Source organism: Marmota monax, unplaced genomic scaffold (genome assembly GCF_021218885.2).
Source record: "Marmota monax isolate L192 unplaced genomic scaffold, Marmota_monax_Labrador192_F-V1.1 WCK01_AAM20220418_F8-fsc00098, whole genome shotgun sequence".
Classification (NCBI taxonomy): domain Eukaryota; kingdom Metazoa; phylum Chordata; class Mammalia; order Rodentia; family Sciuridae; genus Marmota; species Marmota monax.
In genome coordinates, this window is record NW_026694639.1 from 4,613,071 (window position 1) to 4,638,014 (window position 24,944).

The following is a 24,944-nucleotide window of genomic DNA, read 5'->3' on the forward strand; positions in this document are numbered from 1 at the left end:
TTAAGATCAACTTGACAACTACATAAAATATAAATTGTGAAACAGTTTGTGACTCAAAATATTCAAGTAGCATCATAAAGTCATATTCTTTATCACTTAATGACAAGGAACATGAGATGTTACAGCTGGAATAAATCTTTTGTATCTGAGGGTAGAATTTTTGTCACTTCCCTAGTGAAAGCTTTTTTATTGTACAAAATGTACATTGATGATCTTTGATTGGCCAGTAAACTTATTAAAAATGAAAATGTTAATACCAGCTAGCACTTAATTGAGTGGGTATTGCATTGCATGTGTCGTGCTGAGTGTTCTGGATACACTTTTTCATATGCTACTTGTAAACCTCCAGTTTCATAGACAAGGAAATGGGGGCCTAGAGAATAGAAGTGTGTGCACATAGTAGACACTCAGTAATTTTCCAGTGGCTAAATTAGGGTTTGCTGATTGCCACATAGAAATCAAGAAAGCCAAAATTTGAATGTAGGTCTTTCTGACTTAAAGCCTTTGCTCTTGACCATATGCCAGTGCTTACAGTGTGACTCTTGGAAGATCTGAATCACTTGCAGGACCTGTTTTAAATGCAGGTTCTGAGCTGAGTAAGCGGGAGCTCCAGGTAATTCACATAATCCTTAAGTTTCCCAAATAGTTCTTGTACAACTTCCCAGAAATCCTTGTTTAGTATTTAGTTTGCACATGATTAAATTTCCTTTTACAAGTTAGACAAGGGGACACACACCTGTAATCCCAGACTTGGAATACTGAGATAGGAGCCTTGTTAAGTTCAAGGTCAGCCTCAGCAACTTAGCAAGATTCTGTCTTAAAATAAAATTGACTGGGGTCACGGCTCAATGATAAAGCACCCCTGGGTTCAATTCCCAGCACCAGTCAATAAATTTCTTTCCCTTTACAGACTAATTCAGAACCATCAGGTTTTTAATTGGGTCATATCTGATACAGTGAAATCTAAATAGCTTAATTTAGTGCACTCCAGACCAGGGAATGACAGTTTCCTTAAGAAACATTTCCAGGGCCTGGGGATGTGGCTTAGAGGTAGAGTGCTCGCCTAGCACATGGGAGGCACTGGGTTTGATCTGCAGCACCACATAAAAATGAAATAAAGATATTGTGTCCACCTACAACTAAAAAATAATTTTTTTAAAAAAGAAACATTTTCAAAAAAAGAATAGTAAGTTTATTTTAAGAAGAGTGTCCACCTTAAAGAATCATTTTGGTCCTTGAACTCTTATATGTTATGATTTTCACAAATAGAAAAGTTTTCATATTTATATGTAATGGTAATAGAACAAATTTGGAATTTCTAAACAATCCAATAGCCTTTTCAGGCAAACATGAACAAAGGACTATAAAGTCTAGATGTCAATTAAAAGAATAAAAGTATAATGATGTGAGAAGCATCATCTTAAAGCACTTTTCAAGAGCTTTAGGTCATCGAAATAGATACTGACACTTCAATGTCAAATTGAAAATTCTGCTTGCTTTTAGGTGTCAGTTTCCAGTCTTCTCTAAAAGCTAAGAGGCCGATAGTAGACATAACATATCATTGCATTGTGATTTTAGGGACCAACATGATGTCATCAAAGATATTCAAGATCTTTCATAGGTTTCAGCCTACAGAGTCTTGCTATCTCACAAATTTTATAATTCCTTCATGCTGGTCATCAGGACTCTGGAATAAATTAGTATGCATCAAAACACTTCTAGAACTTAAAGAACTTGTAGGTACCTAGGGTCTGTTCTTGGAGATTTCCTAATAAAGTTTTATTTTGGAATTACAGGGTGGAATTTAAGAATTACAGAGATAATACAAGAATTCTTGTATGCTCTTTGCCTAGTTTCCCCTAATAGTAACATAAATTATTTTTTCCTTTTTTCAATTTTTTTAATAGTTTTTGAAATTCTAATTAGTAACAAATCATGATGGTACATTTGTCATTGCTTAGAAAACCAAGTGGTTCTTGGAAAGTTAAGCTGGGAAGAACACTAGAACCTACAAGTTTAAGACCAGCCTGGGTAACAGTGAGATTGCTATCTCATTCAAAACAAACAAAAACTGATACAGTAAACCATTAAACAGTATCCCCATGTATGTTACATACAGCACTCCAAATGTGTATACCATATTATAATAAACTCTAAATTTTATTCATACACCATTTTCTCCCTCACCCTCTTTTTGTGTGTGTCTCTGTGTTTTTCAGGATCCCATGCTGCATTTAATCATTGTGTATTCTTAATTTCTTCTGGCTTGGGTAGTGGCTGTCGTTCCTTATTTCTAAAACCTTGATAGTTTTGAGACTAAGCTATTTTGTAGACTCTCTCTCTTAGGAATCTTCTAATGTCTTCTTTTGATTAGACTGGGGTTACTTTGTTTGGCAGAAGAATACCGCATATCAGGGTACATGATATCTCTCTGGAGAATTTAATTCAGTAGGTCTAGAGTAGGTACTAGAAATCTTTTATTTAAATTTTTTTTTTTAAATTTTGAACTTCACAAAAAGTATTTTTTTGCAATTTTTTTGGTACATTGATTATACATAATAGTGGAATTTATTGTGATATATTTGTATGTGCACTTAACATAAATTTTATTCCCCAGTGTGTCCCCTTTGTCTCTCCTTGGTCTCTGTCTTCTTGTCTACTAGTCTCCTATTTTCATGAGACATACCGCTTTCTTTCCCCTCCTTTTTCTTTACAGCTTCCATGCATGAGAGAAAACATGACCCTTGACTTTCCAAGTCTGGCTTATTTTAGTCAATATCATGTCTTCCAGTTCCATCAATTTTTCTTCATTCTTCTTTGTGACTGAGTAAACTACTTTGTGTGTGTGTATATATACATTTTCTTTACTCATTCATCTGTTGATGGACAGACACCTAGGCTGGTTCTGTAGTTGGGCTATTGTGAATTGTGCTACTATAAACGTGGGTATGCATGTTTCACTACGGTATACTAACCAGTTTTGTTTTTTTTGAGAAATACCAAGGAGTGGTATTTCATATAGTGGTTCCATTCCTAGTCTTTTGAGAAACCTCCCTATCAATTTCAATGTGAGTATACTAATTTACAGTTCCACCAGCTGTGTATAAATATTATCCCCCCCCACATCCTCATGTATTATTACTTGTATTTTTGATGATTGTCATTCTAACTAGAATGCCATGAAATCTCAGTGTTGTTTTGACTTGCATTTTCTGACTAAAAATAGTGAATATTTTCTTCATATTTGTCGTAAATTCATATTTCATTTGAGAAATGTCTGTTTAGTTCATTTGCCCATTTATTTTGTTTTTTTTGGGGGTCCTTTGGAGTTCTTTATATATTCTGCATATTGATTATGTCAGAAGAGTAATTTGTAAATACGTTCTTCCATTTTTATGCTTTTTTTGTGCTCTTAATTATTTCCTTGCTATGCAGAAGCTTTTTAGTTTGATGTTATCCCATTTATTCTTGGTATTTGCTATGCTTTGGGAGTTCTATTGAGGAAGTTGTTGCCTGTATGTGTATGTTAGCATGTTAACCTGATGTGTTCTTAGAGACATAAGAAGACGAAAAGACCTCTGCTGTTCTTGTATAGACTATTAATATTGTTAAAATGGTAATATTACTAAAAGCAATCTACAGATGACAATGCATTCCCAGTTAAGATGGCAATGACATCCTTAGGAACTAGAAAAAAAATTCATATGGAAGAATAAAAGACCCAGAGTAGCAAAAACAATCCTGAGTAAACAGAGCTATCCTGGAGGCTTTACAATACCTAATTTCAAATTATACTGTAGTACTATAGTAACAATAATTGCATGGTACTGACATAAAAACAGACAGCTTGAAAGTTTCTGGTGTAATTCCTAATTTTGATTCTTTTTTTTTTTTTTTTTTGTGGGGCTGGGGGTGGTGTACCAGGGATTGAACTTAGGGGCACTCAACCACTGAGCCACATCCCCGTCCCCATTTTGTATTTTATTTAGAGTCAGGGTCTCACTGAGTGCTTAACACCTTGCCATTGCTGAGGCTGTGATCCTCCTGCCTCTACCTCCCGAGCTGCTGGGATTGCAGGTATGTGCTACCATGATGGACAAGTCTGATTCATTCTGAGTTGACATTTGTGCAGTGTGAAAGATAGTGATCTGGTTTCGTGTTTCTATATGGGTACATAGTTTTGCCAGCATCATTTGTTAAAAAGACTGTCTCTTTTCTAATATATTTCTGATCCTTTTGCCAAGGATCAGGTGACTGTACCAGGGTGAGGCTTGTTTCTGTCTCTTCTGTTCTGATCTACATGTCTCTCCTCCACTTCCTTTCTCTTTTTTGTCAGTGCTGTATAATTTTTGTTACTGTAGGTCTAATATAATTTGAAATTAGGTATTATGCCCCTGGTATTGCTCTTTTTGCTCAGGATTGCTTTAGCTATTCTGGATCTTTTATTCGTCCATATGAATTTTAGAATGTTTTTTCCCTGGATCTGTGAAGGATGTCATTGCTATTTTGTCATTGCTATTCAATATGCATTGAATCTGTAGATTGCTTTTGGTAATATGGTCATTTTAACAGCATTAATTTTGTCTAAACAAGAACAGGGCAGGTCTTTTCATCTAGTAGTGTTGTCTTCGATTTTTTTCTTCAGTGTTCTGTAATTTTCATTATAGAGGCTTTCTGCTTGGTTAGATTTGTTTCCAAGTTTTTTTTTTTTTTTTTTTGAAACTACTATGAATGGAATTGCTTTCCTGATTTATTGTTCAGTGGATTTATTATTGTTGTATAGAAAAGCTATTGGTTTTTGTACATTGATTCACCCCGCCGCCCCCACCCCCGCCCCGCAGTTCTGGTGACACAATATCTTTTATTTTTTATTTATGTGATGCTGAGGATGGAACCCAGTGCTGAGAGTAGAACCCAGTGCATCACATGTGCTAGGCGAGCACTGTACCTCTGTGCCATAACCCCAGCCCCTGATTTTTTTTTTAATCCTGCTGTTTTGCTAAATTTATCAGCTGTAGTCATTTTCTAGTGGTTTCTTGAATCTCTTAAGTTTAAGATATCATCTGCAACAGTGATAGTTTGACTTCTCCTTTTTCTATCTGTCCCTTTTTTTTTCTTTCTTTTGTCTAATTGCTCTGGCTACAATTTCAAGTACTATATTGAATAGTAGTGGTAAGTGTCAACATTCTTATCTTGTTTGTGACTTTAGAGGTAATGTTCTCTGTTTTTCTGTTTAGGATGATATTAGCTTTGGGTTTGTTGTATATACCTTTATGACATTGAGGTAAGTTTCTTCAATGTTTTTAACATGAATGGGTGTTAAATTTTGTTAGACCTTTTTTTCATCTGGTAATGATCATGTGATTTTTGTCCTTAAATTCTATATGTGATGAATTGATTTATTGATTCGCATATGTTGAGCCATGCCTGTATCCCTGGAATGAAATCATCTTGATCATGATATACAATATTGTTGATGTGTTTTTTAATACAAATTGCTAATATTTTATTAAGAATTCTTCCGTGTTGCATACATCAGGGAATTTGGTCTTTAATTTTTGTTCATGAATGTGTCCTAGTTTGGGGATCAGGATGTCCCTTTTATTTTCTTCTCTTGCCTAATTGCTCTGGTTAAAATTTCAAGTACTATATTGAGTGGTAGTGGTAAGAGTTGACATCCTTGTCTTGGTCCTTATTTTAGAGAAAATGACTTCATAGAATAAATTTGGAAGGGTTCCTTCACTTTCTCTTTCATATAATAATTTGAAAAGTGTTGGCATTAGTTCTTCAAAGGCCTGGTAGAATTAAGCCGAGAAACCATCTGGTAATGTTTTTTTCTCCCCTCAGCAATTTATTTATTATTTTTCTTTTTAAAAAATTACTCATTATTTTTAGTTACATAAGAGTAGAGTATAATTTTTCAATTATACAAACATGGAGTACATCTTATTCTAATTACATCTTGTTAGCCTCTATTTATGTGTTTCCCCTTGCCTTCTAATTAGTATCCCAATCTTGTGGTTGTACATGATGGGTTTCTTTGTTGGAGCTTTTTATTACTGTGTTGATCTTATTGCTAGCTCTTGGTCTGTTTAGGTTTTCTATATCCCCTTGGTTCAATGTAGGTCATATCTGACTAGAAATTTGTATCATTCCAGTTTATTGAAATATAAATTTTCAAAAGTCCCTAATGATTCTTTGAATTTCAGTGATGTCTGGGATAGTATCTGCTTTTCCATCTCTAATTTTATTGTTTTCTTTTTCTCCTGGCTGAGATATTTTCAATGGAGATATTTTCCCACACACTCTTGTATTTATAATAACAGGCATGGGCTCCCCTTTGTAGGTTTTGGTGCTTTTGGCAAAGGGACACATGGCAGAGGCAAAATGTCACTCAACAGCTAGCGTACATGGCTGCAACGGGACACCAAGACTGTGGCCAGTGGCTGAAGCTCAGGGCACTGATTCATTTATTTACTTGACAAATATTTATTGAGCATTCATTATATGCAAGATGCATATAGATGTTGATGATACAGTAGAAATATTTAGACAAACAATCTACGCCCTTATTTTCTGGGGTGTCTATTCTAATTGGAGAAGGAAATAGGGTTAGTATATTATAAGACAGTAATACTGTGGCCCTGTGGAGCAAACTAAAGAAAGTAATATGGGAGAGGAATGCTAGATTATAATACTTATGAGTGAAGCTTTATCAGCTATCTCTAGATAAAGCATCAAACAATTTTTAGTAGCCACATGCTTTAATGTTCTGTTTTGGAGTTCAGTTTTTAAGTACTTTTGGAATAAATTAGGTCCATGAAGATGAACTATTTGTAAATAGGTTTTTAGTCTTTAGTGTAAAGAATTGCTTTTCATGTGCCCTAAATTGCATTGATTTTAATGCTTTGTATAGTCACAGGGAAAACTTGCTCATTTGTAACTGCTTTTTCACTATGGATCTTCTCTTTTGAATTTCTAATCTTGGATTCCTTTGGGAAGATTGCAACCTTGTCAGTTGTAGAGGGTGCACTTATGAATATAATTTTAAGTATTTTGGTGGAAATTGAAACTTTTTGGCTTTAAAAATCACTCCATGCTTGTTAGCCTCTATTTATTTGTTTCCCCTTGCCAAGAGATATTTTTAAATGGATTATTTTGTGATAGTATTACACCTGTCTTACTCAGGGCTATTGTCCTGTAATAGCAGTCTTTATATAATTAATTGTAATAACAATGATTTAATATTACCTACTGCTATAGGTACAGTGTTTGGGTTGCATAAGCTCATAGATGCCAATTAGATGTAACAAGGAGTTTTTATATTTTCTTTCCTTTTTCTGGAAATGTTGTGGTATCATGGAGATAGGAACACAAACATGATTTTTATGTGAACTTAGTGTAAATCCAGAATTCTTAAATTAGATGATGCGGTACCCCCAAATTGCAAAATCTACTTTTTTGGAAAAAGAGTCAGAGCATTCTCATATTTTATTCTCTCATATTGAGAACCACTGGAAGTAAAATAATAATAATAATAATAATAATAATAATAATAATAATAATAATAATTGTTTCGTTGATACCCAGAAAACATCAGGGAAGGACCCTAAATTGACTGGAAAATGTGTCCTGTGTGTTCATGTGCAGGTAGGTGTATTGTGTGAGGTCATAGGACACTCTAGGAATACTGATCTCCTGACATTAGTATATTTATAGAAATTGTACTCTTAACAAACTTGGGTATGCTGTACTGAATTCACACTGAAGATTTCTTTATATTCTTTGGTTCTGAAATTAAAAATGATTTAGAATCATTGATAATCTATTATATCGGTGCTTTTTTTTTCTTTTCAGAATTTGCCATCTGTTGTAGTAACTCATGTTTTAAATCCTCAGCCTGGAGAAAAGATTCTAGATTTGTGTGCAGCTCCTGGAGGCAAAACAACACATATAGCAACACTAATGCATGATCAGGTAAGACTGTCTTCATAACAAAACTACTCGATGTATTACCTATTTCAGTGGTGAGGGTAGACTATAACTTAGAAAACACATCTATACTACTACTTCAGATTTATCCAAAGTGAAAATTGTTGAATTATGTCAGTTCACCAAACATTAAGTTCAGTAAACAATTATTTGTGAAGACTATCTAAAGACCTAATTGAATCCTCAATTTACTCTACATTATAGAATACAATTCTTTCCTCATATAATTAAGTTTGAAACATTTAAGAGATCTTTTCATGTTCTTTTAAAGTTTTGCCCTTGTTCTAGCTATTCTGCCACTAAATATTGAGAGTATATTATCAGGGTGGAAATGTATATGTTGATATCTATACACATAGATATATAATACATAAATAAACACATATAAATACTTACAGAATGTGTGCATCTTGAGTATCTTAAATTTTATTTAGTTTATAAAACCTGCTTCTTTGTAACAATGCAAGTAAGTGTGATCTTGGATAACTTTAGTTGAGATTTTACTGTTTTCCTATGTATGTATGTTTGCAAGGTGCTTTATCATGGACTGGTTTTATCTATTTTCAAAACTCATTATAGCCTTATAGCCTACAATTTTATTTAATTAAAGAAGTATTTAGCCATCTGATGCCATCTTTTGTTTCAAACTCCATAAATCTAAATGGTTCCTAAAATCTGAATACTTACCAGTTTCTCAGTCTAAAGCCCTTGATTGGTTGGTTGAACACTCTTTAGAATTTACTTTGTGTTAGATACTGGGGATAAAGTTGATATATTTGTGTGTTTAATTATACTCTCTTTTGCCTAATAAGAATTTAAGTAGTGGCAGGAAAAACTCTTGAAGGATAAATGTATTAAATACTAATAGTGTTTCTTTAAAAAAAAAAAAAGATGCCAACAGTGTTTAAAATAAAGCTCATGAAATAGAAGGGTTCATTTTATGACTACAGATTTTAATGCAAATCCTTTTTCAGTTTTCTTGAAACTTTAAATATACAGATTGAGGGGCTGGGGTAGTGGCTCAGGGTAGTGCATTCGACCAGCATGTTCAAGGCCCTGGGTTTGATCCTCAGCACCACATAAAAAAATAAATAAATAAAATAAAGGTATTGTGTCCAACTACAACTAAAAAATAAATATTTTAAAAATGTACAGATTGATTATGATATGATCTGACAATGAAAATAACCCCCTTTTAATTTATGACATATTTATTATATTTGCCTAATGGCTATTATTCATACATACTTTATTCTCCCTAGTAAAGTCTTTCCAAAGAGAGTCTGAATATTATATATATTCATTTTCAGCCAGTTTTATAATGCTGGGTAAAAATCACATCTAGGTAAAGAAGACAAGTAAAAATGTACCTTTTGAAAATACTCAAACGCAATATTAAATTGATGAAAACAAAAAAAAAATCTAGGGACATTATTAGCAAATTTTCTGTTATCAGTCTATGCCGTTGAGGCATATATCATAGACAGATGATATATGCAAAAGGAACAAAAGAAAATACATAGAAAAGTCAATTGCACCATTTTTTTGCAGTATCATTTCATAGTATATTTTAAAGTATTACAGTGCATTCTTAAAATTGTCATCTTTCTTAACTTTGATTTAACACAAGTTTTATCATATAAAGTAATTTTGAAGTGTTTTTAATATCAACTCCAGAATATTTTGCTGGGATGTACAGAGGTTTTGGCTCTTCTTTTTCTGCCTTTAGTTGCAAGAATTTACAGGAATTTGTGTGACTAGCTCAAAAATATTAAAATGACTATCAATTTTATAAGTAAGTTTTATTGGCATATAAAGGCACTTTAAGTTAGATGTCTCATAGCATTAGTTCATCCTCTTTGAGAGGTAAGGAAGTCACATCAAATTGGTGATTTTTGATGTTTACTTTCGATAGGTGTTTTTGAGCTTCTTGAAGATTGCAAACACTATTTTCAGTTTTGATTTCTGTTGATTAAAAGTAGCTAACTATAAGAAAGATTAGTTATCGAAGGATATCTTTTAAAAGGAAAGACTTAAGTATTTGCTGTAAATTTGGTATGTTTGTTCAATGAGTTTGTAGAGTAGGAATGAGAGGATAGTGGGGAAGACTAATTTTTCACCTGTTTTTTGTATTTTCATGACTACTTTTGATTTTTTTATATTAGGGAGAAGTAATAGCACTGGATAAAATATCCAACAAAATAGAAAAAATCAAGCAGAATGCTTCATTATTTGGATTGAACTCCATCAAGGCATATTGCTTTGATGGAACAAAGGCACTTAAACTTGATATGATTGAGAACACAGAAGGTGAGTTAAATTTTGTTATTTTTAATGAGCAAATTGTAATTGCATTTTTTTTTTTTTTTGGTACCAGGGATTGAACCCAGGGGTGCTTAACCACCAACCCACTTCCCCAGCACCCCTCCCTTTAAAATTAATTATTTTTTTCTTAATTAGGTCTATATGACAGCAGAATGCATTTTGATTCATTGTACACAATTGCAGCGCAACTTTACATTTCTATAGTTGTACACGATGTAGCGTCACACTATATATTCAGTCATATATGTACCTAGGATAATGATGTCCATCTCATTCCACCATCTTTCCTGCCCCCATGTACCCTCCCTACCCTTTGCCCAATCAAAGTTCCTCCATTTTTCCCATGCCTCCTCCTCCCGCATTATGGATCAGTATCTACTTATCACAGAATAGTTGGCCTTTGGTTTTGGGGGACTGGCTTACTTTGCTTAGCATGATATTCTCCAATTCCATCCATTTACCTGCAGATGTCATAATTTTACTCTTTTATTGCTGAGTAATATTCCATTGTGTATATATACCACAGTTTTTTTATCCATTCATCTATTGAAGGGCATCTAGGTTGCTTCCACAGTTTAGCTACTGTGAACTGAGCTGCTATGAACATTGATATGGCTGTGTTACTATAGTATGTTGATTTTAAGTCCTTTGTATATAGACCCAGGAGTGGGATATCTGGGTCAAATGGTGGTTCCATTCCCAGTTTTTTAAGGAATCTCCATACTGCTCTCCTTATTGGTTGCACAACTTTGCAGTGCCACCAGCAATGTATGAGTGTGCCTTTTCCCCCACATCCCCGCCAACATTTATTGTTGTCTGTATTCTTGATAGCTGCTATTCTGACTGGCATGAGATGAAATTGGAAATCCATATGCAGCAAAATGAAAATAAGCCCGTCTCTCACCATGCACAAAACTCGACACAAAGTAGATTAAAAACTTAGAATTGGTCCAGAGATCCTGTGCCTAATCGAGGAAAAAGTAGGCCCAAATCTTCATCATGTCAGATTAGGGCCCCTGCTTCTATAACAAGACTCCTTAAGCACAAGAAATAAAACCAAGAATAAATGAGATGAACTCAAACCAAAAGTTTATTCTCAGTGAAAGAAATAATCAATGAGGTGAACAGAGAGCCTACATTTGGGAGGAAATTTTTGCCACACACACATCAGATAGAGCACTAATCTCCAGGATATATGAAGAACTCAAAAAACTTAATGCAAAAACAACAGCAGCAGCAGCAACAACAAAACCAAATAACCTAATCAGTAAATGGGCTATGAAGCTGAACAGACACTTCTCAGAAGAAGATATACATTCAATCAACAAATATATGAAAAAATGTTTAACAACTCTAGTAATTAGAGAAATGCATATCAAAACTACTCTAAGATTTCATTCTAGCCCTTTTTTATATTTTATTAGAGACAGGGTCTTGCTGAGTTTCTTAGGGCCTCACTAAGTTGCTGAGGCTGGCTTTGAACTTGGGATCCTCCTGCCTCAGCCTCCTGAGTCACGGGGATTACAGGCATGCGCCACCATGTCCAGTTGCATTGATGTTTTGATATGTGTATAAATGTGGAATGATCAAAGCAGGCAAATTAACATATCCATCAATTCATTTTTTTGTGTGATGAAATTTATTCTTAGCAATTTTGAAAAAAAATTTATATACACACACATATACGTGTGTGTGTGTGTATAACTGTAGTAATGATGCTGTGCAGTAGATACCAAAAACCTGTTCCTCCTATTTAGCTGAAAGTGTATACTTTTTGAACAGTATCTCTCCAGCCCCTCCTCACTCTCTGAGTCTCTGGAACCACTATTCCATTCTACTTCTGTGAGTTTGACTTTTTAAATATTCCATACATGAGTGAAATCATGCTGTATTTGTCTTTTGGTGCCTTGGTTATTTCACTTAACATAATGTACTCCATATTCATTCATATTTCACAAATAACAGTTTCCTTTTTTATTTTTTTTAAGACTAAATAGCATTCTATTGTGTATATAGCTCATTTCCTTTATCCATTTATCTGTCAGTGGACACTGGGTTGATTCCATGTCTTAGCTGTTGTGAATAGTGATGCAGTAAGCATGGGAGTGCAGATACCTTTCTGACATTAATCCCAATTCTTTTGCATATATTCTCAGTGAAGGGATTGCTAGATCATAGTAGTTTTATTATGTAGGTTTCTATTTATTTATTTATTTATTTAAAGAACTAGACCACTCTCCATAATGGCTGCACTATACGTTTCTGATCAAAAGCATGCTGGTGTTCCTTTTTGTCCATGCTCTCACCAAGTTATCTTTTTGTTTTTTCATTAGTAACCTCCTGTCAAATCTGAGCTGATAAATTTCATTATGGATTTTATTTGCATTTCCCTGATTAGTGATGTTAAGTATTTTTTCATACATTTGTTAGCCACATCTTCTTTTGAAAAATGTGTATTCTAGTCATTTGCCCAGTTTTAAATTGGTCTCTTGCTTTAAATTTGAGTTTCTTGTGTATTTTGGATTATTAACTCTTTATCAGATATGTGGTTTACAGATATTTTCTCCCATTATGTGGGTTTTCTCTTCACATTGTTATTGTTTCCTTTGCTGTACAGAAGCTTTTTAGTTTCATGTAATTGTATTTGTCTATTTTTGTTATTGTTACTTGTGCTTCATGGGCCATATCTAAACAAATAATCACCTACCAATGTCATGGAACTTTTCTTCTATTATTTTACATTTCCAGGTCTTTAATCAATTTGGAGTTTATTTTTAAACATGGCTTTATATAAAGATCCAATTTTGTGCATGTGGATGGTCAGTTTTTTTGGTGCCATTTATTGAAGGTACTGTTGTGTGCTCTTACTATCTTTATTGAAAATAAATTTTCTGTGAATGCATAGATTTATCCTCAGACTTTTTCATACCATTGGTCATTGTGTCTATTTTTGTGACAGTACCTCATTGTGTCAATTTTTGTGACAGTACCGTGCTGTTTTGATTATTGTAGCTTTGTACTATAAATGTAGCAGGTAGTATAATTCTCATACCTTTGTTCTTTTTACTCAAGATTGTTTTGGCTATATTATTTTATGGTTCATAATAATTTTAGAATTGTTTTTTCTATGTCTGTGAAAAATGACATTAAAATTTTGAGGAGGATGCATTGATTCTATACATAGCTTTCGGTGGTGTGGACATTTCAACAATATTAAGTTTTCTAATGCTTAGAGATTGCATACCTTTTTGTCCTTGAATTTTTTTCCTCAGTGCTTTGTAAAAGTTTTTTTGTATATAGATCTACTTTGCAGTTACATTTTCTCTTGTGTATTTTATTCTTTTGTTTCTGTGAGTTGAGTTTTTTTGTTTATGAAAAGTGTTTAAAGTATGGAAACACTATTGATTTTTTAATATGGCTTTTATATCCTGCAACTTACTGAATTTGTTTATCAGTTCTAATGTTTTCTGGTGGAGTCTTTAAAGTTTTCCATATATGATCATGTCATTAGCAAACAGATAATTTCACTTCTTCCTTTCCTGTTAGGGTGCCTTTTATATCTGTCTTTTGGCTAATTGCTGTGGTTAGGACTTCTAATTCTGTGTTAAGAAGAAGAGGTGAGAGTGGTCATCCTTATTCCTGATTTCACAGAGAAATTTTTTTTTTTTTAACTTTTCCCCATTGTTTGTGATGCTAATTGTGGGCTTTATTGTGTTGAGGTTCTTCCTTTTTTACCTAATTTATTGAGAGTTCTTAATCATGAAAGGATATTGAATTTTTGTCCTGTGCTTTATCTGCCTCCATGAGATGATTATAGAGGTTTTGCCCTTCATTTTCACATTAACTGACTTATGTATATAAATCATACTTGTATTCCTGGAATAAATCCCATTTGATCATTTTGAGTGATCTTTTCAATGTATTGCTAGATTTTTATTACTTTTTTTGAGGATTTTTATATCCATATTCAGCAGGGATATTGAAGTAATTTTTTTTTTATTTTCTAGTGGTATCCTTAGACTTTGGCCTCAGGGTAATGTTGGCCTTATAAGTTTGGAAGAATTCCAAGATTTTGAAAGAGTTTGGGAAGTACTGGTGTGAGTTCTTCTGTAAATGATTAACAGAATTCATCAATGAAGCCATCAGGTCATGAACTTTTCTTTTACTGATTGAATCTCATTACTCCATCTGATATTCAGATGTTCTTTTCATGATTCAATCTTGGTGGGTTTGTGTGTAGGAATTTTTCTTTTAGGTTATTCAGTTTTTGGGTGTGTAGTCATTTGTAGTAATAGTTTATGATCCTTTCTATTCTCCGGTATTGGTATTCATGACTTTATTTTCATCTTTTCACTTTCAGTGGGTTTCCTTAAAGATGAAGTCAGTGTCTTATAGGGAGCATGTATAGTTGGGTGTTTTTAAGATCATTTAACTACTCTGTCTTTTATTTGAGAAATTTTATCCATTTGTGTTCAAAATCATTATTGATTGGTAAGGACCTAGACGTCATTTTGTACTTTACTGAATTTGTTTGGTGTCCTTTGTTCTTCCTCTTTTGATGTCCTTTGGATTTGGTGCTTTTTTTCTTTCTTTTCTTTTTTTGGTAGTGCTAGGGATTGAACACAGGACCTTGTGCAGGTGAGGCAAGTACTCTACAACTGAGCTATATCTCCAGCCCTGGTGCCTTTTTCTAGTGGAATGTTTTGATTCCCTATTTTTTTTTTTTCTTGTTTGTGTACTGCAGCTTTTTGTTGTTGTTTTGTTTGTTTGTGTTGGTCATGAGCCTTTTGTTAAATGTCTCAAATTTATAACAGGCTATTTTAAGCTATTAATAACTGAAATTAGCATTTTAAAAAACTAAGATTTTTTTACTTTATTCTCCCCACATTTTATACTTCTATAGTCATAATTAATGTATTTTATATTGTGTATCCTTACCAATTACTGTAATTTTTTTTTTTTTTTTTGTACTAGGGATTAGAAACCAGGGACACTGAGCCACATCTCTAGACCTTCTTATTATTTTGAAACAGGGTCTTTCTAAGTTACTTAGGGCCTTGATAAGTTGCTGAGGCTGGCTTTGAACTTGCAATCCTCCTATTTTTCATAGCATTACATTTTAACCTTCTAAAGATATGTGTTTTATATACCATCATTATAAATGAGTATTCTGTATTTGATTATTATATTTATGAATGGGTTTTGTACTTTCATATTTTTTTCTCTCTACTAATTAGCATCATTTATTTTGTTTCTACTCAGAGTTCCCATTAAGCTAGATCTGGTGGTGAATTCTCTCAGCTTTTGATTGGAACAGTTTTGAATCTTCGTTTCTGAAGGACAGTTTTGCTGAGAAGAGTATTCTTTGTTTTTTGTTTTTGTTTTAACTTCAACATTTAGAATATATCATCTCATTTTTTAGGTTTGTAAAGTTTCTGCTAGTAAGTCTGTTGCCAGCCTATTGAAACTTCCTTATATGTGATATGCTTCTTTTGCTGCTTTCAAGATGATCTCTTTGTCTTGTGTTTTTGATAAATTGTATGTCTTAGTGTTGTTTTGTTTGGATTGAATTTGATTGGTATACCTTGACCTTCCTGTACCTTTTATGTTTTCCTCCCAATTTGGAAATTTTTTTATTTTTTTTTAATAAACTTTCTAACATTTTTGTCTCTTTTCCTTCTAGAACTGCTATAATTAGAAAATGTGATATTTGGGGGCTTTGCTGAATGTTCTGTAAGATTTCTTCATTCCTTGCATTCTTTTCCCCCCTGACTTTATATATTTAAATATTTCTTTTTTGAGTTCACACATTCTTTCTTCTGCTTGATCAGTTCCCACTTTTGATTATATCATTTTTCCTTTTGTTCGTTGTATTTTTTAGCTCCAGAATTTGATTTTCTGTTTTTTGTTTGTTTGTTTGGTTTTTGTTGTTGTTGTTGGTGGTGGTGGTGATGGTGGTGGTACTGGGGATTGAATTCAGGGGCACTCAACTACTGAGCCACATTCCTGGCACTGTGATAGACTTTGAGCTTGAGTATTCAGGCACCAACTAGTTGCTGATATAGTTATGGGGCTAGGTGTACTGGAATAGGATTGGAGCTTAGATTATAGGGTCTGGCCTAGTAATGAGTCAGGCCCATGCTCTCTGTCTTTAGGATTGGACCTGGATCCTGTGTCTGAGAGGTTGGCCTGGAACTTGGGTCTTTATGAATGTTCCTGGAAGCTTAGTCCATGGGGTCCAGCCTGGCTGCAGTGTTTATTGGGGCCAGCTTAAATTCAGAATCTTCTAGAACAGGCCTGGACCCTGGTTCTAATATAGTAGGTATTGTGACAGGTATGGATCTTGCATTTGTGGGTGCCAATCTGGCACCTGGGATTAGGGTATTTGCCCTGTTTGTACCTAGAACTATAGGTTACTGTGATCCCCGAGGCTGCCTGGAGTCTAGGTGTATAGGTCCTCTTTTAGTGGCTGGATCCTTGAGTGTTTGCCTGAGAACCTGGATCCTCAGGGATATTCCTAGCGTCTGGTTTCTAATACAGCACTGGAGTATATTGGAGCAAGTTTGAAGTGTGGGACCACATAGGCTGGCCTGGGGGATGGTGCTATTGGGGTCTGCTCCTTCTAGATGTTCCTGGGGTGGGCCTGTTTATTGAAATCTGAGGCGAAATGCTATTGGCTTACTGCCCTCCTTCTTCCAAGCAAAGGATGTTTCTCTCTAGATTGTGCTGCCTGGAGTTGAAGGAGAGGCAATGTGAGTAATGTAAAATTGTCCTTCCTACCTTCTTATAAGTGAGTCTTATTTCTGTACTATACACAGGTACTATAATCTCTCACCTGCTTGCTTTTCTTTTGTAAAGGTATTTTCTGGTGAATAATTGTTCAAATTGATGTTTCAAGGTATGGGCATAAGTGCACTAAAGCCTTATTCCACCATCTTGCTGACATCCAGCCTTGCATCCATATTACTTATGATGTCACTTGCTTTTAGTGTGAAGAACTTCCATGAGTATTTCTTAACAGATAGTGGTGCCACCAACAAATAACATTTTTTTTTTTCCTGGAAATATCTCTATTACACCATTATTTAAAAAATAATTGTGTAAAACATAAGGTATTTGGTCACCTGAGGATATTTTCTTTCTGCACTTTGAATTTGTCATCTTTGCGTCTTTTGACCTTGGTTGTCCCTGATGAGGAATCAGCTGTTAATCTTAGTGTAGTTCTTTAGCATTAATATGTTTTGCTGTGGATCTTTTTTTCATTTTTCCTACTGAGAGTTCATCTCTTTGGATGTATATATTGAAAACTATTCATATTTGATGGAAAAAAATTCAGTCATAATTGTCTAAAAATTTTTTTTAATAGAGAGAATTTTTTTTTAATATTTATTTTTTAGTTTTTCGGCGGATACAACATTTGTATGTGGTGCTGAGGATCAAACCTGGGCCGCATGCATGCCAGGCGAGCGTGCTACCGCTTGAGCCACATCCCCAGCCCCTAAAAATTTCTTAATATTTGCTGGAGCAGAGCAGAAATACGTCAAATATCTCTTGGTGTATTTATATGATTTTATAATGGAGATTATTTTAAAACATGAAAGCAGCAATACAACACAATGATGAAGACACATTTACTACCCAGCATTTATATATATAAGCTGACTAATGTAACAGATTGTGAAAAAAATTATAAAATATTTAATAGAAGAAATATTAATAGTCTTAATGTACAAAGAACTACTCTAACCAATGAGAAAAAGATAGTCTCAATAGATAAAGAGTAAGCAAAGGGTACCCCCCACCCACACACACACACAAAAAGGTCACAAATGACCAATAAAGTAAAAATCACGTTTGGGGATTTTGGGAAACAAATACATTCATGATAATGAAAATGTAAGTAGTATAATCTTTCCAGAGGATTTTACCAATATGTGTCAAAAATCCCAAAGAAAAATTTCTTTGAACAGAATTTCTACTAAGACAATAGGTAAGAAAGCAAGAGGTAGTAGTAGATGGAAATGAATTAAATTGATAATTGTTTGTGTCTAATAGAGCTTTGCAATCAGAAAAGCAGAGAGTGAGATTTAGAATATTACTGTGGGTCCTGTAGGATCAACTAGCTGTAACTAAAGCAATCAGTAGCAGGTAGGTAAATAAAATGGTCTGCTTTTATATTTGTTAAAGACTTTCTCCAGTAATAGTAAATAGATCAGAAATTGGAATGGAAAAGTTATTCAAGTGAATGCAAAGGGAACCTTGATGAATCCAAGGAGGGTAATGACTCATCCTAGATCTTAGCCATACTGATGGCCACAGACACAAGGAGGCCAAAGAACTACAGAACTAGAACCAGGATGTTTGACTACAACCCACCAGGCTCTCTTTTCTTCTGGAGCTGTCTGCTCTAGGAATTAGCAAAAGAACTGTCAGTTTACAGAATTAATTCCAAGTCCTAGGTTTAATAAATAGTGGCTTCTAATGTTAGGGTATGGGGTATCATTTGATTAAACCTAGATCTATATGATATTAACAGAATAATTAGACACTATAATAACTACGTTTTTAACCTTTGTACAAAGTCAAATCTACATTAAATAGAAGTAGTAGGTTAACCAGGTACTTGATTAAAGGGAGAAATTGTTTCCAGTATTTTTTTCTTCTAGGTTATAATTTGTAAATTCCTGATCATCACTTCTATCTTAAAGAGTTTCTATTGAGATCAATATAGAAGATAACAAGTAACATTTACAATCCTCTCTGTAGGAGCACCTCCATTCTTACCAGAATCTTTTGACCGAATTCTCCTTGATGCACCCTGTAGTGGAATGGGACAGAGACCAAACATGGCTTGTACTTGGACTTTGAAGGAAGTAACATCGTATCAACCGCTACAGCGAAAACTCTTTTCTGTGGTATGTTATGCTCCTTTGCTGTGAAGGAAGTTGAACATTACTAGTTAGACATTGAAAGCATTAGGAAAATGTTTTTTTTTTTTTTTTTTAATAATTTTTTTTAAGAGGGAGGGAGGGAGAGAGAGAGAGAGAGAGAGAATTTTTTAATGTTTATTTTTTAGTTTTCGGTGGACACAACATCTTTATTTTATTTTTATGTGGTGCTGAGGATCGAACCCAGCGACCCGCGCATGCCAGGCGAGCGCATTACCGCTTGAGCCACATCCCCAGCCCAGGAAAAATGTTTATAGCAGCAGTTTTCACTGTAATCAAAAAGTGGAAACAAGCTGGATGCAGTGGCGCACACCTGTAATCCCAGTGGTTTGGGAGGCTGAGACAGGAGGATTATGAGTTCAAAGCCAGCCTCAGCAACAGCGAGGCACTAAGCAACTCTAAATAAAGTACAAAATAGGGCTGGGGATGTGGCTCAGTGGTATAGTGCCCCTGAATTCAATCTCTGGTCCCTCCCCCACCCCCAACCCCAAATGTGGAAACCACTCAAGAGTCATAAGCAAATAAAAATTTGGTATACCTGTATGTTGAATATTATTCAGCCTTAACAAAGAGTGAAATTCTGATATATGCTGTAGTAAGTTTGGACCTTGATGACATTATGCTAAGTAAAATAAGCCAGACACAAAAGAGAAAATTTTGCATGATTCTGCTTATATTAGGGCATTAGAATAAGTAGATCTAAAAAAACAAAGTAAAGTTGATCAGGGAGTAAGACAGTGGGAGGATGGGGAGATACGGTCTAATGGTTATAGAATTTCTGTTTGGGATGATGACAAAAGTTATAAAGATGAATAGTAGTGATGGCTGTACAAATGTTCTTAATGCCATTGATTCATATATGTAAAAATGGTTAAAAGGGTCAATTTTATGTATATTTTACTATGTATAAGGCAAAGACTGAAAAGAGCTCATTTTAAATATAGGGCTCTCTTTTATGTTGACTCATCTTTTAAATACATAGGCAGTTTCTTTGCTGAGACATCAGTGAATTCCAAACATCCTGATGCATCTTTGGGAAAAAAAAATTTTTTTTGCTGAGTTGTTCCTATACTTACTAATATTTCACACGTAGTTACCTATTGATGTGAAGAATCTGATGTAAATTATTCTTTTCATAGCCTGGGTCATTTTTAGCATACAAAAAGCAGGAAGTCTAACAGGGGCAAATGCATTAATTTAAAATGGGAAGGACAGTCTCCAGTGTAAAATGTAGAAAGACCATAAGAAGTGCAAACTTAACTGATCTCCAATGTGTTTCAAAAGAAGCCTAGGTAGACTATTTGAGGATTTGTCATTCTTGGAAAAATGGCTTAATGGATTTTTACAAAGTATAGACAACATTTGATCAAAGATGACTTCATTATTTCCTCTCAGCCCTCTAACTATAATACATAGACCACAGCAATAATGGAAATAGTGATTATTCAGTCTCAAGTTGTCTTTGAGTTCATTTATATTAATCACTTCACACACCAATGTAGCACTCTTTGTGGATTAGATAACTATTTCAGAGACGACATCCTTGGCTTTAAAACAGAAAAAGCTTACATAACGCAGCACAATTTGGTTGTTATAGGTTTTAACGAGAAAATCTGTTTAAAGTATTTCACATAATACCTGGCACAGAGTGATAAAGTTTAAATTTTCCAGTGAAGAAAACAATAATATATGTCCTGTGAGTGTGTTGTGTGTTCTGGGTTTTTTTTTGTTTGTTTGTTTTTTGTACTGGGGATTGAACTCAGGCGCTTAAACCACTGAATTAGCTCCCCACACCTTTTTAGTATTTTATTTTAGAGACAGGGTCTTGCTGAGTGGCTCTGAACCTCTCTTAAGTGCTGAGGCTGGTTTTGAATTCATGATGCTCCTGCCTCAGCTTCCCTGAGCTGCTGGGATTACAAGCCTATGCCACCAGGCCTGGCAATGTTCTGTGCTTTTAAAAACGGTTTTTGCAAAAAGTTTTTAAAATAAAATCTGAAAAGATAAACTTTAGACAAATTCACTTTAGCATAACCTTATTTCTTGATTTATTTGACAGATATTTACTGAGCACCTATTATATGCAAGATGCTATTGTAGATGTTGATGATACAGTAGAAAAGTTTCACTAAACCACGCCCTTATTTTCTGGGGTTTCTATTCTAACTGGAGAAGGAAATAAGTTTATTATATTATAAGACAGTAATGCTATGGCATTATGGAGCAAACTGGCACAGAGTAATAAGGAAAGTAAGGTGGGAGAGATGCTAGATTGTAATATTTGGGATTTTATGTGGGGTGGTCAAGAAGAGCTTTGCTGACGAGGTGACATGTAAACTAAGATAAGATTGTAAAGGAATAAGCAATCTGAGAATTAGGAGAGCTTTCCTACCTGGTGCAGAGATCCTGAAGTGGGAGTCGCCCTTGCATGTTCCAGGAACAGCAGGAGGCCACAGTTTCTGAAGCAGAGTGAACAAGGGTGAGAGGTGTACCTAGGGGGCATCAGAAAGACAACAAGAGACCTCAGCACTTGAGAGGTTCTGAGCCACTCAGCAAGACCCTGTCTCAAAATAAAATTGTTGTCTGTGTAGGGCCTTGAAGGCCTCCTTGAATTTGACTTTGATTCTTAAGTGATAATGGAGGACATTGGAAAGATTTAGGCTGCAAGGTGACAAGTTTAGAAGGGATGTTGTGATAATGAGAATAGATGGTAGGAGAGCAGGGAAGGAAGCAAGTAGTTGAACTAGGAGACTATAGCTGTGATGCAAGCAAGAGATAAAGAAGGTTGGGCCAGAATGACAGCAGGGGAAGTATTGAAGTGGCCAAATTCTAGATATTTTAAAAGCATACCAGTAGGGTTTGCTGATGGATGATGAACATGACAGAGGTATAAAGGATAATCTAAGGTTGGGGCCTGAACTATCTTGGAAGGATGGAAAGACTTTCTAGTAGGTTTCAGAGGGTAGATAACAGTTCATTTCAGGACATGTCAGGTTTGATAGTAGTAACTCCAAGGAGGCAGCTGAGTATATGAGTACAAAACGCAGGAAGAAATTTTGGTCTAAAAATGTCAATTTGTGCAATTTTGGGAGTGTTTGACCTATAATTGGTATCTAAAGACATGAAAGTGAGAGTGTTGGTCCATATGGGGTATGGGAGCTCCAAAGTAATTCATCTAGACTGGAATAAAAGTATTTCATGCTTAATAATATGCCATAGGGAACGTAATTTTAATTCTCCCCAATACTTGAAAAATATTGTACCTTAAGGCTATATAATCTTTTCAACTATTTCTGTGGTTTGGTGGTATGCCTGGTCTGACCATAGATTTCTTTAGGCAGTTCAGTTGTTGAAGCCAGGGGGTGTGCTAGTTTATAGCACATGCACTATAACATTGGCAGAAAATGAAGAACAAGTTGCCTGGGCCCTCACAACGTTTCCTTGCCTTCAGCTTCAACCCCAGGTAAGAGTAATTTCATTTTATTCTCTCTGTAATCTCATGAATCACAGAAAATGAAGTACAGTGTGTCGTATGAGGAAACATGTCAAGTAAAACTCTGACTCAAATATCATCATAAACAAGAATGTCTCTATTTAGGTCCATTTTAGATACTCTGTAAGGAATTTCCTTGTCCTGATGAAAGTTCTTCCCTGGCTTTTTTTTTTTTTTTTTTTTGACTATTTATTTTTGGGTTTTTTTTTTAGGTGGACACTATATCTTTATTTTATTTGTATGTGGTGCTGAGGATCGAACCCAGCGCCCCGCACATGCCAGGTGAGCGCACTACCACTTGTGCCACATCCCCAGCCCTCTTCCCTGGCTTTTTACTTTGTCATGTCTTAAAATGGCACAGAGTTTGGGTGTAATTTTTGTTACATGTTTATTCTACTGATAGGTGTTGTTCTATTTTACTTGGCACTTTGTTTCCAAAAAAGCTTTCCCCCCTTTCCAGTCCTATATTTTTGTTATGAAATTCATTGAGAGCATTTTTTCTCATGTCAAATCATAGCCCAAACTGACTTTACTGAGGGATATCAAAAGAGCAACCAAGAGAGAGAAAAAAAAAAGTCGTTCAGTATTATTGCTTCTTTATAATTTATTGTATGAAAAATGTTTAATTTTTAAATGCTCCAAGGTTTAGAGATAGTAAAGCTGATTTTTATCTATTGCTTTATTGATAATAGTATTCCATTTATTGAGTGGCCACTTTATGCAGGACACAATGCTACCTCTATTCAGTTTCAGAACTGAGTAAATGGGACAGAGCTGCATGCAGTTTTATGGTTCTGTGAAGTGTAGGCTTTTTGTAATTTCATGGTAATTGATAAGCATGTAGGACATGTTGGATGCTCTTTCCCACGTACTATATACAGAAAACAAAATTTACATTCCATAAAAGTGAAAGGTATTTACTCACTTTTCTGTTCTTGGAAGATGTGGTAGGTTCAACTTGATTTATCTTCTACCTTAAATTGTACCAGCCCTGCTTACTAATTACAGGGCATTCGTCCACATTTATTTGCTCCCAACAGGAACCACAAATTGGAGGAGAAGGAATGGTGGGAGCTGGCCTATCATTTGAACAATTGAAACAGCTGCAGCGATTTGATCCATCCGTTGTGCCATTACAGGACACTGACATTGATTCTCTCAGAGATGCCAGCATAGAAGACATGATTTGGCTGGCAAATAAGGATTGTATAGGATTTTTTATTGCAAAATTTCAAAAATGCAAAAGCACATTGGAAAAGGATCCTCAGAAATAAAAATTCCAAACATTTGTTATTGTTTTTTTTTTTTTTTCCCCTTAAATTGTTGTCAAGCCAACTGAATGATGTCCTGGTAGCTATGGTAACAGAGAAAGCTGCCAGTAGTTTAACCAGAGATCTGAAAAAGAGAAAGTATGTGTGTTTGGGGAGGGGAGGCTGAAATTATATTCTGAGTTTATAAAATAATTTTTTCTCTATGTATTCAGTAGAATATAAATAAAAGGAGCTATGGATGTCTGGAACATTTTCATGTAGGGTCTTAATTTATAAAGAATATCAGTTATATTTATTATGAAAAAAGTGGACCAAACCAGTGGAATAAAATTAGCAATATTTAATGTGGTTATTTAAAAAGTTTTCTGTTCCCAGGATCCTAAGTAGTTGTTTCCTTAATTCAGGGCCTGGGACATACAACATTTACCATGTGCCAAGAACCAAGGGAAGTATTTTATCTTACTTTTTCTGCTTATTATTTGGTAAATCGTCTTTTAAATGAAGTTTGGCCTTTTCTAAATGATAGTCTTTAAACAAAAAAGTAAAATGAGTATTTTCTTTATGGGTAAAATAAATGAGAACATTCCACATTCTGGGTACCTTTATCATCTGTTGGACCACATTGTACAAGTTTTTAGAAAGTGCTTGGTAAGAATGAGAAAACCAGCTTCTGATAACAGGTTGTCACAGCTGGATCTTGTTCTATTGAACATAACCAGTTTCACAGGACAACTATGTTTTTGACTGATCAAGACAAAAAAAGAACACTTCCTATAAAACCTGAATTCATGCAAAAAATAAGATCACCATTCAAACTGCAAAAATGACCAAACATACTACTGTGGTGGCCAGAGTATCTACTTCTTAAAAAAAAAAAAAAAAAAAAGGCTTGCTTCATTCTACCCAGGTGTTTTTGTA

General features: G+C 34.6%; 1 protein-coding gene across 5 annotated transcripts in view; it reads left to right on the top strand.

Moving 5' to 3' along the window:
• Positions 1 to 24,043, top strand: part of Nsun6 (NOP2/Sun RNA methyltransferase 6) — a 45,008-nt gene extending 20,965 nt beyond the window's left edge. For 3 of the 5 annotated variants that reach the window (XM_046423001.2, XM_046423000.2, XM_058572303.1), the window contains 5 exons: positions 7,858 to 7,977; positions 10,158 to 10,302; positions 19,084 to 19,232; positions 22,600 to 22,725; positions 23,796 to 24,043. In XM_046423001.2, coding sequence (XP_046278957.1) covers positions 7,858 to 7,977; positions 10,158 to 10,302; positions 19,084 to 19,232; positions 22,600 to 22,725; positions 23,796 to 24,029 — 774 coding nt within the window. In that variant the 3' untranslated portion in view covers positions 24,030 to 24,043. Of the gene's footprint in view, positions 1 to 7,857; positions 7,978 to 10,157; positions 10,303 to 19,083; positions 19,233 to 22,599; positions 22,726 to 22,967; positions 23,038 to 23,795 lie in introns of all 5 variants that reach the window. The other 2 variants (XM_058572302.1, XM_046423002.2) reach the window with 2 other exon arrangements.
• Positions 24,044 to 24,944: the final 901 nt, after the last annotated feature.